The 16,582-nt window shown below is 41.5% G+C and overlaps 1 protein-coding gene across 2 annotated transcripts in view; it reads right to left on the reverse strand.

The window, feature by feature from the left end:
* Window positions 1-16,582, reverse strand: part of adgrg6 (adhesion G protein-coupled receptor G6) — a 65,364-nt gene that overhangs the window by 29,158 nt on the left and 19,624 nt on the right. Inside the window, exons 3-8 of one of the 2 annotated variants that reach the window (XM_069723200.1) lie at window positions 15,459-15,806; window positions 11,621-11,760; window positions 11,054-11,333; window positions 10,025-10,198; window positions 8,003-8,050; window positions 1,989-2,054 (exon numbers count right to left, since the gene is read on the reverse strand). In XM_069723200.1, coding sequence (XP_069579301.1) covers window positions 1,989-2,054; window positions 8,003-8,050; window positions 10,025-10,198; window positions 11,054-11,333; window positions 11,621-11,760; window positions 15,459-15,806 — 1,056 coding nt within the window. Of the gene's footprint in view, window positions 1-1,979; window positions 2,055-8,002; window positions 8,051-10,024; window positions 10,199-11,053; window positions 11,334-11,620; window positions 11,761-15,458; window positions 15,807-16,582 lie in introns of both variants that reach the window. The other variant, XM_069723201.1, reaches the window with a different exon arrangement.

Consider the following 16,582-nt stretch of genomic DNA (forward strand, 5'->3'; position numbering starts at 1 on the left):
TGGTGCTGCGGCTGAGCGGCACCCTGTGGCGCATACAGACGGGTCATTTAAGGGAAATGTCATTAGCATTAGCCTGTAAATGACTGTAAATGCTTTTTGAATTTGTTTTTCTACTGTTCTTTCTCAGACACTTGAGTTTGGAGGAAATGGTCAGCCGAGAACGAGCAGCGTCTCATTTCCATGAAGCTGATTGAGACTCTTGTCCTTGTTTGACTTCTCTTCACCAAGCCCAGTCAATGACATTTATACAGCCCAGTGAGAAAAGGTTTTATAATGTGTACAATATATGACGCGCTCAATCCTCAGATCCCTGAATCAGATAATGAAAACCGTCACGAAAAAACAATAAAAGCAAGTGAAGAGGACCTTGTTACTACCAAACGATAACGACCCTGTAAGGTAAAACTAGCTGATCATCAGTTTAGCACAGCTGCACCCAGTCACAGAGCAGACGGCCCAAACACTGATCAATAATGAATGGCTACCTGTCATGCTTTCATTTGATTGTCAGAGACGAGGTTTAAAAAACAAAGAAAAGTTTACACCGTTTGTTGAGTCCAAGTTTATGGTGTGAATGAGTCTCCCTGTATGTGTACACGTGGTGGACGGGCCTTTGAATAACAGTCAAATATTGCCCGACAAATATCGAATGGTACTTTTGCATGAAAATGTACATCCTTATCGTTCAGTGCATTGAAAGTCAAACCAGCGACTTACCAACAAGGACGATGTTTACCTGTTTTCTTTCTGACCGCTCTTTTTTCACCCACATGTTGCTGTTCGGTTTGTGTGATAATAAATTGTTGAGCCTTGATCTTACCCCCCTTCCTCTCTTCTTTTTCCTCCTCTATCCAAGAGCAGTTTGACAGGATTTGGAAAGTTCAGGGCTTTGGGGAACACAGAGGAACTGAGAGCCAAACTCGAGGCTAGAGTTTCCAGAAGATGTCCAGAATCCATTTTAGGAGGTTAAGCAGCTTCGGGGGGTTCAGAAAGCTTCCGGAGCGATGGTTGGGGGGGGGGGGGGCCTTTGATTTCTTAACAAGGTACAAAGAGCAGAGACTGACAGCAGAAAGCATCGACCCGTGAAGATGAATGAGAAATGTGTGGTGGTTTGATTCTCTCTGGGTTTGATGTACATATGTGATCATGGAGGAAAAGCTCGGTTTTAGACGTTGTTGTTGTTGTTGGTTCCACTTCCTGCGTACTTCGGTGGATAATTCAAGGTAAAAACAGTCCCACATTACACAGTACACACAACTCATAATACTTTCAGAGATTTCCACTGAAATATTCAGCTACGCTTCGACCTTCATGAAAACAGATGGGAGGAAAATGTAAATTTGATAAAGCCTTTTATCTTCTCAACGCTCAATTCTATCTTCTCGTCTATTTCATCGAACACATACGTAAACAAAGGTAGGTCATGAGATTATTGTTACTCAACGGAGTTGATGAGACGAAATACAAAATAACCTGTTTTCTTGATTTTCTGATTATTAATACCAGATGAAGTCCTGCTGCAGTTGGAATGATTAACGCTCATAATCAGTTATTTTCTGAAAAGATGAATAAACACGTCCAATAAAAGAGCAATAAAAACTGGATTTCCCCCCCGTCGGTCCGGTTACGATGACATTTGCTGGTAGTGTAAGAAGTTAGCATGTACACAAAACAAAAAGCTCAAGTAAAAGTTAAAACCAGGTGATTACAGACATCTACGTCAACTGTTTCACATCTTTACATAAAACAACGGACGTAAAGCAGCTTGATATCTGCAAATCAAATCTACTGCCATTAATTAGAAAAAACGAAGTATACTTCTTCGTTATAGTTTGTCAAAGAATGAAAAAAACAACAACAACAAAAAATCCCACGAAATCTTTCACGTACAACAAACAAAGGACGTAAATGAGGGAAAGTGCGGCTATTTGAAGTCGTCCAGATGCAAAGACAAGCGTTCACAATGGAGGTGTATTTACTTTTCCTACCTGGGCAGCCCAGTCCCGGGGCGTCACAGTTGGTGGGGAGCGGTGTGTTGCTGGGCGGGGACACACCTTGAGGGAGGAGATAAAAAAACAGAGGTTAGTCGGTTAAAACGACTCCACTAACATTCAGTTTGATGATTTCATTCTGTTGCTTTTCTTGAACTTCTAATCATTTTTAGCCTGATAATCGCACCGAAAGACCAAAACTCACCAGCTGATATTTTGTTTCTAATCTGATGCAACAAGAGGTGAGTACAGCCTGAATACGCAACCCGGTATCACAGCAAAACGTGAAATAGACACGCCCGCCCACTAAAGCAAAATGTGAAATGTACACGTCTAGTGGTCTCGGCGTGAAAGTTCCACGTTCTGCTGTCGTGGACGTGTGTGTCTATTTCACGCTTCACCGTGATGCCGGGTTGGAAGTACACCGTCGGTCCAGTAAATCGAATCGTCCAGTTCTCAAAACGTTTGCTGGTTGAAGAAGAAACTTTCCCACACTGTCTGACAGCCTGCAGATTGACCATCAATCAAACTCCGAGGTTTGTGGTCGGACACGGATTAGCCGCCTGCAGAAGTTTTATTTCAGGGACAGTCTGTCTCACCAAACTGTGTGCTCGCAGCGGCCAAAAAATCAAGCGCTCCCCGAGCACTTTGGCCGTCTGAAATGTAATCCGGAGCCCACACACATGCTGCATATTCACAGAGCCCTACGGTGGGGGGAGGAGGGGAGGGGTAGGGGGGGAGAAAGCAGAGACTTTGTCTTGAGAGGAATGTGTTCGAGAGATGTCAGAAATCATCGCGGCGATCAGCAGCAGGAATTCTGTAATCGTGGATGGCATGTGGTTCAAAGGAGGATTGTGCCTCGTCATAATCTACCTCGCTCTCTCTTTCCGGCACCTTTTGTCCTTCCTTCCTCATTTCCTTTTTGTCTCTGATTTGAAGACAGAAGAGAAGGGGTGTCGTGATAACTGCTTCAACGCCCGGACATGCTGTTCCTGGTTTGAACGCTTGAAGTGAAGCCGTAATGCTGCAGTTTATGTTTTTATCCAGTTTGGTGTGGAAGATCTCGACTGGCCTGCGAAGCTCCATCCGACAGCCGGACGCTATCGCTGCAGCAGGTGAAGACGAAGTTCAGCCTTCCAGTTTTCCAGTTCTTTTCTGGGGGATCCTGAGTCGTTCCCAGACCAGATGAGATGTATAATCTCTGCCACCAGTCGAAAGGCACAGAAGAGGGATCCAGATCAGATGCTGAACCTCCTCAACGTGAAGCCAGTACCTTAAACTGCAATACCGCTGAGGGCCACTAGGGGCTGTCTTCAATAGACTCCCATTCAAAAAGCATCACGTTCTCTCCTGAAATACTAAGTCAACAAATGTTTTCCACAAGTCATCATGGTGTCGTTAAATAAACTCCCTTCTGGAAATAATTTATCATTCATTTGATATTCGGACTCAAACACAGATATGTTGGTCAAGTTATCAGTCAGATCTGATGAAACAGACTCACGTCATCTGCAAAGAGATGAAAGACAAACTGGAAACTTCTCATTCCAGCAACTGAAACCAGGGGAGGTGACACGTTCTGGTATCGGCAAACTTTTGCTCGGACTCTTTTCCTCTTTCTGCTGAACTGGCCGTTAATATTTGGGGAAATGAATGCAGCTTTGCACGGATCTGCAGGTCGAACGAGCGCTTTCACAACAGGAAGTGTGGAAGAGACCGATCACCTTCTCTGAGCTTTGATAATCTGGGTCACAGAATGAACTGCACTGACATTATTGTCAGAAGAAGTGCACATTTCCACGTGTTCGCCGTGTTTATTTTTGCAGTCAGAACCAATCATCCACGCGCATTAAGTACATTTAAATTTCAGACGATCGGGGAGAGGCGATGCCGCTTCGAGTGTTCAAAATGCAAATGACTGATAATTAATATCAAGAAAAAAATTACATTTACCTCTCACTGTAAATAAAAGCATTCGCGTTGCCTCCGTGTGTCTTTGTCCGGGTGTTGCCGTGGTGACAGGAGCTGGTGAACTATAATTAATCTAATGATTCGGCTGCAGTGATTCACTGTCATTAGTGGGAAAACATGTTTATCATTCACAGCCAGAGAAGCTGTCGGCACATATTTAAAGCTGCTGAATGTGGTAAAGTAATATTTCTGCAGCATTTTTTTTTTATATAAACGAATAGCTGACATTTGCACTTGCATTTGCATGTTAACAAATATTCAGTTCATTAAAGCCTCTCCATCTGCTGGTCGTAACGCTGAGTCGTTGTGAGCTGGCAGAGACGAGGCAGGATTTTTAAAGTTTTGTGGTCTGGCGAGGTCACGGATGAATTTAAGACACCCGGCGGGGGTTTACGACCGCTAATGGAAGCCGTGTTTCGTTTCTCAACGGGTCCCCGATGAATCTGATCATAACTTTGTTTTTGTTTGTTTGCAGAAAAACCTCCACAGGGTGCGGCTGCAGTGAAGAAACACTGGCATTGTTCTTCAAGCCTGAAAAACCTTCTGGAAATGTGTCTTTGAACTAACCAACAAAAGTGTGTGTGTGTGCTTTGGTGTCCGTTTTTCCGCATCAAAATCAGATGAAAGACCTGTGATGAACACACACACACACACACACACACACACACACACACACACACACACACACACACACACACACACACACACACACACACACGTATATATAAGGACACACTACACCATGAGGAAGCAGGGACGAGTGTATAGTGTATGTATATATAAATATATATGAGGGGAGACACACACAGCTGGCGGCAGCTCCTTCTCCGCCTCCATCAACAGCGGCCTCATTACCCGACCAAAGAACGACATAAAAATGGCTTCAAATGGTCCAGAGCTCTTCGGGAGCCTCGTAAAAAAAAAAGGAAAGAACGTTTTCAGGGTAAACAAAACTGAAACACACCTCTCCATGTGTGGAAAGAAAAAGGAGTGTGAAAGGCACTTGGAGGAAATGCGAGGAGTAAACATTCACCACAACGCCTTCAAGTCCCTGCAGACACCATTACTATAAAAATAATCATAAGTCCAACGTTCAGTCTCAGTTTAACATAAAAACTACGAACTGACTTGTAGTTCTGATATTCAGCCTCAGTATTGTTCTTCATTGGACAAAATAATAGAAACGTTCAGAAACGTTGGACAGCAGCACGAACTGCAGCCTCAGAGATGAATTAATACCTTCCTGCGTGCTTTCACACCTTTTCTTGTTTAGTCCGAACCAAAGCAGCTGGTGTGGGAGGAGCCTGGGACCACAGTCCACACCGGAGAACCCGAATGTGGTCCGACCACAAGAGGCGGACGACAACAGTACGAAGGCGAGGACGACAGGACGTAAAGGACGACAACAGGACGTAGGCAACGATGACCGGACAGACTTCAGGCGTTAACAGGACGTACGTATGCAAAATTGCAGTACGAAACCAAGACAATCAAATACAATGAAACTAAAATATGAACCCTGGTTGGTTCCTCGTCGTCTCCCGACAGCAACAACGAAGTCTGGATGTTGAAACTTTCACCACGGAGGATTTCTTCCTGTCGAGGACGATTCGGTTCGACGGGTCTGTTTTCACCTCGGCGTACCTAATAATCTGCACACTCAGTGTCGTTTGCTTCTAGCTCAGCAAAGATCATTAAGGCCTTTTTAAAAATGTGTCTCCAGGTCTTTGGCCGAGCGGCAGCTTGACTTTATTCCATGGAAGTAAACCTCAAAGCCACGAGGGCGAGAGAGAGAAACGGAGCGCCGAGCCAGCAGCAGCAGCTATAAAACTTCCATTATTGAAGAGTGGAAAATGTTTGTGAGCTCTGATGCTGTAAAATTGCCTGTCAAAACACTGCTGGCTTCAAACGGGACCTTCCCTATCTGCTCTAATCCTTCCTGGAGTTGTGTAAACCTCCATGTGAGGAGCTTCCAAAGACTGAAACACAACATTTCAACTCACTCTACATCCACACTTTCTGCGTTTCACCCCGCACGCCGAGTAAAGTACACGACTCTTTGAGAGCGTAAATTTAACAACTGTTCTTCCATCACACAGGACCAAGTCTCAAAGTGTGTTGAACGCTGCAGGTTAACGTGACCGCTGGTACGTGAACATTTGTGATTTCACCGTGAAACCTGAAACTGGAGCCGAGAAACAGCTGATGTTTGCGTCACATTATTTGGGCAACAGAAAAAAATGTTGGAGAAGCCCGTTGCCATGGTGCCACAGTTCAGGTGGTTTGCATTCTCTGGGTTTCATAAGACGCAGCAACGGACAGGTAGCAGAAACAAACTGACAAAGACAACACAGACTAAAATACAGCAGGAAGCACCGAAACCCAGACTGACCTGAAGACCAAGAAGCAGAAAAGAAGTCGGAACCAGAACAGAACCTCAGAAGGTCCCGGTGGAACTCGGTGTTGACAGTCTGACTCTGGGGGACGAATTCACGGTGACACAAAGAAAACCCACCTGGTGTCTCCTGACCCGACGCGCCTTCTTCGGGCTCGGACAGTCAAGCTCCGCCCCCTCTTGAAACGTTGAACGTCACTCAAAACATCTCGCCCGGCTCGTCGCTTCATCGCCGTAGACTTTCTGAAGCGTTTCAAGGATCTCTACAATTTCCAGAGTTTGACGCAAAACAAACCAGCCCTGATTTTTTCTTTGACAGAAATCACTGCACGGGCTCAGAAACACTTCTGTGCTGCCAGCGGACGTGTTGAAGCTTGTCTGTTCCTCAAAAATCTGCTGTTTCTCTGCTCCAGTTTCAGGTTTCCACGGTGAAATCACAAATGTTCACGTACCAGCGGTCACGTTAACATGTGGAACACTAGATTTATAAAACTCCATTAGGTCTTTGTGGAAAGGAACTCTTGTTTATATTGAAGACTTCCCATCGTCCTCGTGACTTTTATCTCACCTTTTTCATCTCCGAGCAGCAGACGTATCCGACGGTGGAATCAACGCGACACATTTTGTTCTCCAAACTAATCTGCTGTTTGGTTTGTTTTTTCCGTTGCTGCAATTATTCACTTTCCCTTCAGGGACCAATTAGGTTCATGTCATCTTCACTCATTACGAACTCTGTCCTGATTGCAGCCGCACAAGCCGAGCTGGAGAAAATGTGTTTATTCTGGGGCTACGAGGAATGAATGTTTTTACTATTATTTCATCTATTAATGGAATTTATTGTTCACATAATGTTGGAAAAAATAGTGTTTCCAGAACTCAAAATGATGTCTTAAAACAACAAACAGTCCAGAAATGAAAGATAATATGTGGCTAAACTGAAAGAGAGTTTTGTGACTGAAAGACTGCATCTGCTGTCAAAATAAAAGCTTTAGATGCTTTTTAAAATCGCATTCATTTAGCACTAAAACAAACTCATTCAACATATTCCTCATTCCCACAATGAGAACGCATTTTCCACAAACCCCGTCACTTCCTGTTGTTACCGTTAGCTAGCAGCAGTTTGTTTTGATGGTGAGAGGAAAAGGGGGCGGAGCCTTGCTGGTTGGAAGTGAACACTTATTTTCGGTAATAGTCAGTTTTATTTTGAAATGCGACTTTTTTTTTTGCTGTAATACTTTCAGCAGAGCTTCTGTTCACAATGATTTTTATGAAAAATAAAAAATATATATATCACTGGGGGCAAAATTGCAAGCTTCGGCAAATATTGTGTCGATTTCTTGAATTTGCGTTAGTTATTGCGATCACTGGAGGGATGATGACATCACTGTTAACAAAAAAAACAAAACAAGCCTGTGTGTTGAATTTAACAGACACATGACAACAACAACAAAAAAACACGAACACACATTCTCCTTCATGCATCAGAGCTGTGTTAGCACAAGCAAATTGATGCGTTCACACACACACACACACACACACACACACACACACACACACACACACACACACACACACACACACACACACACACACACACACACACACACACACACACACACATTAGCAGGGTGTTAGCAGCACTCACCACTAGTTGGCGCAGCAGTAGTTAAGCGAATGCAATGAGGGTAGCAGACTGTGAAGAGAAGGACAGATTAGTGGACATCATTTAAAAGAAATAAAACATGAGGCGATGAAGTGGCTACGAGCTGGAGGGTTGTTTCTAGACCAGGACAAAAGACAGCAAATAACACCGAGGTCAAACAGTCAGTCAGACAGTTAATCAACAATAACAGGCAGAACACAAGTTATTCATTATTCAAGCTTGAACTCGGAGGACAGCAGTCAGACAACGAGGATTTAGATGGTTCCCAGAAACAAGAACGATTGTTCAGATGGACGTGTTGGTCGAGTGTTAAAACTGCAGCAATGAGCCTTCATTTCTTATGTGTGTGTGTGTGTGTGTGTGTGTGTGTGTGTGTGTGTGTGTGTGTGTGTGTGTGTGTGTGTGTGTGTGTGTGTGTGTGTCCCATCAGTAAATTCCATTTGATTAATGAATAAAGTGGCAGATTACTTGTAAGGATTTAAAATACAGCGTCTGCACCTTCATGTCTCTCTTCCTTTTCCTTCCTGCCTGCGTCTCTTTGCTAGTGTTTTAAACACTTTGAGATCAAATCAGACGTTCTGTAAAAGAAGCGTGACTGACGTGGAAGAACTCGTTCGCATGTTGGTTTTCTAGCGTCTCTCCGTCAGCGGGGATCGCAGTGAGATCAGGTTTCATGGAGACCGAAGAAGAAAAAGCTGCAGCGAAATCCCCGACTGGGAGCCGGAGAGTCAGGAAGCTCCGTGCAGAATCATGCATTTCTTAAAAACCGCCGCGAGTCTCCGAGGTGTAGAGGCACGCACACACACACACACACACACACACACACACACACACACACACACACACACACACACACACACACACACACACACACACACACACACACACACACACACACACAGGGTAAAGTGTTGGCAGTGATTTCAGTAAAAGCCACTGCGGCTAACCTCCTGCGGCTGCACACTCATTTACAGCGCTTTAACTAAGAGGTACCACTCTGTGGACACACACACACACACACACACACTGTGTGTGTGTGTGTGTGTGTGTGCATAATGCATTATTGATGCTTATAAAAACTGTGAAAAACAGCCTTTAATAAATAAGCCCTTAAACGCACGTCATCCCTCCTCCGTGCCGTACAGTAGCGCATGCTTGTGTGTGTGTTGTTGTGTGTGTGTGTGTGTGTGTGTGTGTGTGTGTGTGTGTGTGTGTGTGTGTGTTTCAGCAGCCAGCTGAGTCTTTAGAGCGGAGCAGGAATCACACTGATGGCTGGTCAGCAGCCAAACAGGTTGCTGGAGTTGATTAACTCCCAGCCGCAGTCAAAAAGCACCAGAATTTGGATGAAGTCTGGTTGTAATTTTCCACGCTGATAGCAAACAGACCGCATGTACTGTGTGTGTATGTGTATGTGTGTGTGTGTGTGTGTGTGTGTGTGTGTGTGTGTGTGTGTGTGTGTGTGTGTGTGTGTGTGTGTGTGTGTGTGTGTGTGTGTGTGTGTGTGTGTGTGTGTGTGTGTGTGTGTGTGTGTGTGTTATTTGACATGAGATCACAGGTGATTTTTACTGTGGCCCAATTCCAAACTGGCCCCGACACGCTGCCGCTCCGTGATCAAGTGGCCATGAAGGGTGTATTCATTAAAGGGGGAGGGGCTAAATACACCGGCTAGCTGTGTCACCACAGACGGTATGTAAAAATGGACATAGCGTCCGGCTCCGATAAATGAGGCCGATGCAGAAGTGTCTTCAGCTGCAACACCATTGAGTGCCACTGGAGGTCGGCTCCAAAAAGCCTCCGGCTCCATAAACAAGTCAATACAACTTTTCCACAAGTTTTCTGTGTCATTTGCTAGAATCACTCTTCCAGATTAGTTTTCTGGAGGTCCATCTGAAAATAATGCATTGTGTCTGTAAACGTTCCCAGTGGTTCCTCCTGACGAGGTGAATCTTTAAAAACCCGCCTCCAGAGGGTGCAGTTTCACAGCAACGGTTTCATTATACTCACTGCAGCTGAGCGCGGCGTCGGTCTCGGCCAGCGTGGACGGGATGGTCCAGTGTCCGTTGTCCCAGTCGAAGACGTTCCCCACCGCGTCGCAGGTCAGCGCGCCGAGCTGCTGCAACGTCATGGCGTAATCCCACAGACGCAGGTTGTAGATGTTCCCATCGAAGCTGTTCTGCCCTAAAACAAAACAAAAAAAAGCAGACATTCACAGATTATTTAGATCTCTGTTTTCATGAACTTGTTGTCTCCACCAACAGTTCATGTCAGTTTATGCTGTTCTTTTTCTCTCTCTGCTCTCCTCTCACCACCAATCGGTCGAGGCAGAGGCTTCGCCCACCTCTGAACCTGGTTCTGTTAATAGAGGCTCCGCCCACCTCTGAACCTGGCTCTGTTAATAGAGGCTCCGCCCACCTCTGAACCTGGTTCTGTTAATAGAGGCTCCGCCCACCTCTGAACCTGGCTCTGTTAATAGAGGCTCCGCCCACCTCTGAACCTGGTTCTGTTAATAGAGGCTCCGCCCACCTCTGAACCTGGTTCTGTTAACAGAGGCTTCGCCCACCTCTGAACCTGGTTCTGTTAATAGAGGCTCCGCCCACCTCTGAACCTGGTTCTGTTAATAGAGGCTCCGCCCACCTCTGAACCTGGTCCTGTTAATAGAGGCTCCGCCCACCTCTGAACCTGGTCCTGTTAATAGAGGATCTGCCCACCTCTGAACCTGGTCCTGGTTTCTTCCCTCTGTTGGAGGTTTTTCTCCCTTAAAGAGGAGTTCTTCCCTCCTAGCTGATGTGTCAATTGTTGAATTGTTGGGTTTCTCTGAATAATGTTGTAAAGTTTTGCTGTAACGACTTTAAAATGTGTTAAATGCCACTAAAATAACCTGTGTTGTAAAAAGGTGAAGTCTCTTTTAAAAGAATTTGACATATTTTCACATTCAAATTATCAAGAAATGATTTTCTTTGTGAAATTTTCCAAAGTTAAAAAAATGCATCAACGATCATTAATGAAATGCTAAAACCTGACGCCCGATCTCACCTCCCAACTGGAAGACTCCACCGCCCGGCACCGAGTGGCCGCTGGAGGCGGAGCAGGTCTTGGCCCAGTAGTTCCCGTTGAAATAAACGCCCACGCGGCCGTTGGCCGACGTCCAGAAGACGCAGAAGGGCTTCATGGAGGTGGTGAAGTCGGAGGGCGAGATGATGGAGTCGATGGGGCAGACCACGCCGTCGACCACCACCTTCATCCCGCTCTTATCGGAGCCCAAACTCAGCGCCTCGTTGCTGTTGCTGTCTTCGTAGGTGAAGATCCACTCTTTCTGTTCGGGAACAAGGAGAGCCGTTAAATCCCCTAAAAAACTTGATATTTTCCTTTAACGACATATTCGACACTAAAGAAAGAAACACGGCTAAAAAAAACAAAAATTGTACAAGAATGTTTTCTTAAGAGTTTAACTGTCAGTTCATCAACCTCGATTTGACTCGTTGGATTTCGATTCAAACAAAGCTGAATGCTTATTGGTTCTTGGCAGTGATGATATCACTGTTTTTTTCATCTTAAGTCCCGCCCACTTCAAAGAGAAAACCCCAAAAACGTCATCAGGACCTGTTTCTGGCTGCTGCGCTCCACCTCGAAGCACACGGTCAGCTGACTGAGCGTCGGTATGGAAACGGAGTCGGCGACCTCGGTGAGCTGCCCGTTGCCATTGGTTATCTTGACCTTTTGGTTCCTCAGCGCCACGGCGACTAAGAAGGAGAGACGGAGGAAGAGAAGAGGGGAAAAAAGATGGCGGCAAAAAGGAGGGAAAGGAAAGAAAGAAAACCGATGATGGAGGAAAAGAAGGAAGAAATTAATTAATTATTAACAAAGGTTAGTAGAGAAAATATGGAGTGGAAAAAGTAGGGAAAGTGAGAAGAAAAGGTGGAACAAAGGAATAAAGAATCAAAGAAATGAGACGTTAAAATACAACAGAAACAGGAAGGAAGAGACGAAGTGAAAAATAGAAAATGTGGACGGTAGAAAAAGAAAAAGACAAAGCATAAACAAAGAGTTGGTGGGCAGAAAAATAAAGAATAAATAAAGAGGATCAAAGATGGAACAAGATGGAAAAATTCAATTATTGAAGGAAAAATCAAAAGGACAAAAAGAGGAAAGAAAACACAATTCATTCATTAATATTTACAGAAACTTGATTTCACCTGATAAATACAGAGTTTGCTTTTTATGCTCAAAACTACCTTTTAAATCAAACATTGGCAGAAAACAGGAAGTTTTTCTGAACACAAACTCTTTGTCCAAAAAGCTGAAAATCACAGGGTTTGTCTTTTCTGAAACTTAATGACACAAAACGTTTCCCGGCTCTGGATGGATGGAGCTGCTGGCCGAGTCCAAAGAGCTGACGGCCAAATGAAGTGCAATGGAAAAACACCCCTCACACACACACACACACACACACACACACACACACACACACACACACGCACACGCACACACGCACACACACACGTACAGAGCCAACATGCTTGAAGGCACGTACACACACATGCAACCGAAACACGGAGCGAGTCTTCCTCTGGTCGACCAAAACGAAACATCTGGTTTCAAAACCCGAGATGAGTTCAATAAGATCAGAGAGTTCCTGAACGCAGCGATGCAACGACCGTTTCTGGATCAACGTCAAACCTGAGTTCATCACAACCGAGTTCTACTGTGAAGCTCTGAGGCTGTTAGCTTTGTTCGCTGTTTGTTAGCATCGTTAGCTGCTCGTTAACTTGAATGTAGCTGTTTTTTAGAGTAATTATGTTTTTTAGAGTAATTATCTGTTTTTTAGAGTAATTATCTGTTTTTTTAGAGTAATTATCTGTTTTTTAGAGTAATTATGTTTTTTTGGAGTAATTATGTTTTTTAGAGTAATTATCTGTTTTTTAGAGTAATTATCTGTTTTTTAGAGTAATTATGTTTTTTTTAGAGTAATTATGTTTTTTAGAGTAATTATCTGTTTTTTAGAGTAATTATGTTTTTTTTAGAGTAATTATGTTTTTTAGAGTAATTATCTGTTTTTTAGAGTAATCATCTGTTTTTTAGAGTAATTATGTTTTTTTTAGAGTAATTATGTTTTTTAGAGTAATTATCTGTTTTTTAGAGTAATTATGTTTCTTTTAGAGTAATTATCTGTTTTTTAGAGTAATTATCTGTTTTTTAGAGTAATTATGTTTTTTTAGAGTAATTATGTTTTTTTGGAGTAATTATGTTTTTTAGAGTAATTATCTGTTTTTTAGAGTAATCATCTGTTTTTTAGAGTAATTATGTTTTTTTTAGAGTAATTATCTGTTTTTTAGAGTAATTATCTGTTTTTTAGAGTAATTATGTTTTTTTAGAGTAATTATGTTTTTTTAGAGTAATTATCTGGTTTTTTTAGAGTAATTATCTGTTTTTTAGAGTAATTATCTGTTTTTTTAGAGTAATCATCTGTTTTTTAGAGTAATTATCTGTTTTTTAGAGTAATTATGTTTTTTTTTAGAGTAATTATGTTTTTTTAGAGTAATTATCTGTTATTTAGAGTAATTATGTTTTTTTTAGAGTAATTATCTGTTTTTTAGAGTAATTATCTGTTTTTTAGAGTAATTATCTGTTTTTTGGAGTAATTATGTTTTTTAGAGTAATTATGTTTTTTGAGTAATTATGTTTTTTTAGAGTAATTATCTGTTTTTTAGAGTAATTATCTGTTTTTTAGAATAATTATGTTTTTTAGAGTAATTATGTTTTTTTAGAGTAATTATCTGTTTTTTAGAGTAATTATCTGTTATTTAGAGTAATTATGTTTTTTTAGAGTAATTATCTGTTTTTTAGAGTAATTATCTGTTTTTTAGAGTAATTATCTGTTTTTTGGAGTAATTATGTTTTTTAGAGTAATTATCTGTTTTTTGAGTAATTATGTTTTTTTTAGAGTAATTATCTGTTTTTTAGAGTAATTATCTGTTTTTTAGAATAATTATCTGTTTTTTAGAGTAATTATGTTTTTTTAGAGTAATTATCTGTTTTTTAGAGTAATTATCTGTTTTTTAGCGTAATTATGTTTTTTTAGAGTAATTATCTGTTTTTTAGAGTAATTATCTGTTTTTTAGAGTAATTATGTTTTTTTTTAGAGTAATTATGTTTTTTTAGAGTAATTATCTGTTATTTAGAGTAATTATGTTTTTTTTAGAGTAATTATCTGTTTTTTAGAGTAATTATCTGTTTTTTAGAGTAATTATCTGTTTTTTGGAGTAATTATGTTTTTTAGAGTAATTATCTGTTTTTTGAGTAATTATGTTTTTTTAGAGTAATTATCTGTTTTTTAGAGTAATTATCTGTTTTTTAGAATAATTATGTTTTTTAGAGTAATTATGTTTTTTTAGAGTAATTATCTGTTTTTTAGAGTAATTATCTGTTATTTAGAGTAATTATGTTTTTTTAGAGTAATTATCTGTTTTTTAGAGTAATTATCTGTTTTTTGGAGTAATTATCTGTTTTTTGGAGTAATTATGTTTTTTAGAGTAATTATCTGTTTTTTGAGTAATTATGTTTTTTTTAGAGTAATTATCTGTTTTTTAGAGTAATTATCTGTTTTTTAGAATAATTATCTGTTTTTTAGAGTAATTATGTTTTTTTAGAGTAATTATCTGTTTTTTAGAGTAATTATCTGTTTTTTAGCGTAATTATGTTTTTTTAGAGTAATTATCTGTTTTTTAGAGTAATTATCTGTTTTTAGAGTAATTATGTTTTTTAGAGTAATTATCTGTTTTTTTGGAGTAATTATGTTTTTTTAGAGTAAATATCTGTTTTTTAGAGTAATTATCTGTTTTTTTTAGAGTAATTATCTGTTTTTTAGAGTAATTATGTTTTTTTAGAGTAATTATCGGTTTTTTGGAGTAATTATCTGTTTTTTTAGAGTAATTATCTGTTTTTTAGAGTAATTATGTTTTTTTTTAGAGTAATTATGTTTTTTAGAGTAATTATCTGTTTCTAGAGTAATTATCTGTTTTTTAGAGTAATTATCTGTTTTTTGGAGTAATTATGTTTTTTAGAGTAATTATCTGTTAGCTTTATTAGCTGTTTGGTTAGCTTTATTAGCTGTTTGGTTAGCTTTATTAGCTGTTTGGTTAGCTTTATTAGCTGTTTGGTTAGCTTCGTGTGCTGGTTGTTAACTTGAGTGCAGCTGTTTTTTAGTGTAATTAGTTGTTTGTTAGCTTTGTTAGCGGTTTGTTTACTTGAGTTAAGGTGTTTTGTTTTTATTAACATTAGTTGTTCGTTAGCTCTGCTAGCTCGTCATCAGACCAGAGCTGTTCTTCGAGGTAACTTCCTTCTCCGCAGACCGAAGGCGTATTTCAGCCCGGTCAGCGTGAGCCGGGATTAGTCGAGGCACATTTAGCGGGTCGGGACCTTCCCGTTAGCCGGTACCTACCGTGTCGGAAGCTAACACTGAACCCCCTCCTCTGAATGCTGAAGTCGGAGGTGAAGGACAGCTCCATCACGTTGCCCGTCGAGTTCAGCGTCAGCCCGTTGGCCGTCGGGCCGCAGAACTTAACGTCGGTGCTGCCCGTGTTCACCACCACGCGGTCGTAGATGCAGCCCGGCGCCTCCTCCAGGTCGAAGTCCAGGAAGGAGAGCTGGATGATGAAGCCGGCGGGCGCCCGCATGGTCCACTTACAGGCGTGCGAGTTGGGGTACTTCTGCGGGTAGCAGGGCGACGTGACTTCGCCCGCCGCCTCCGGCAGCACCAGGTTGCAGTTCGTGGAGCCGCAGCCCAGCGCTGGAGGCGATAAATTCATTCTTTCATTCAAAAATCTGAGCACCTCCACCGATGAGACGAGACGAGACGAGACGAGGACGTAAAAGGTGACGAGACAAAGTTAAAAAACCTGCAAACCGTTAAGACGTCAGGAGGAAGAGCAGCGTTCAAGGACAACGAAGGAAGGTGTTCAAGAAGGTTAGAAGGACTTTTTATCGTTCGGGAGACGAGACGACGACATCAGAGAAGACAACGAGAGTGTTAGGAATTACCTGGAAGAGATCAGCATGGAGAGGAATCAATCAATCAACCAATCAATCAATCGATCAATCAACCAACCAATCAATCAATCGATCAATCAACCGACCGATCAATCAATCAAGCAACCAACCAATCGATCAATCAACCAACCAATCAAGCAATCGATCAATCAACCAACCAATCAATCAATCAAGCAACCAACCAATCAAGCAATTAATCAATCAACCAACCAATCAATCAATCAATCAATTAATCAATCAATCGATCAATCAACCAACCAACCAGCCAACCAATCAATCAACCAATTAATCAATCAATCAACCAACCAACCAATCAAGCAATTAATCAATCAACCAACCAACCAGCCAACCAATCAATCAACCAATCAATCAACCAATCAATCAACCAACCAGCCAACCAATCAATCAACCAACCAATCAATCAATCAATCAATCAATCAACCAACCAATCAAGCAATTAATCAATCAACCAACCAACCAGCCAACCAATCAATCAACCAATCAATCAATCAATCA

The sequence above is a fragment of the Brachyistius frenatus genome, unplaced genomic scaffold, assembly GCF_029030835.1.
Source record: "Brachyistius frenatus isolate BFR_SWC_R1_liver_20210118 unplaced genomic scaffold, ASM2903083v1 Contig_320, whole genome shotgun sequence".
Lineage (NCBI taxonomy): Eukaryota > Metazoa > Chordata > Actinopteri > Embiotocidae > Brachyistius > Brachyistius frenatus.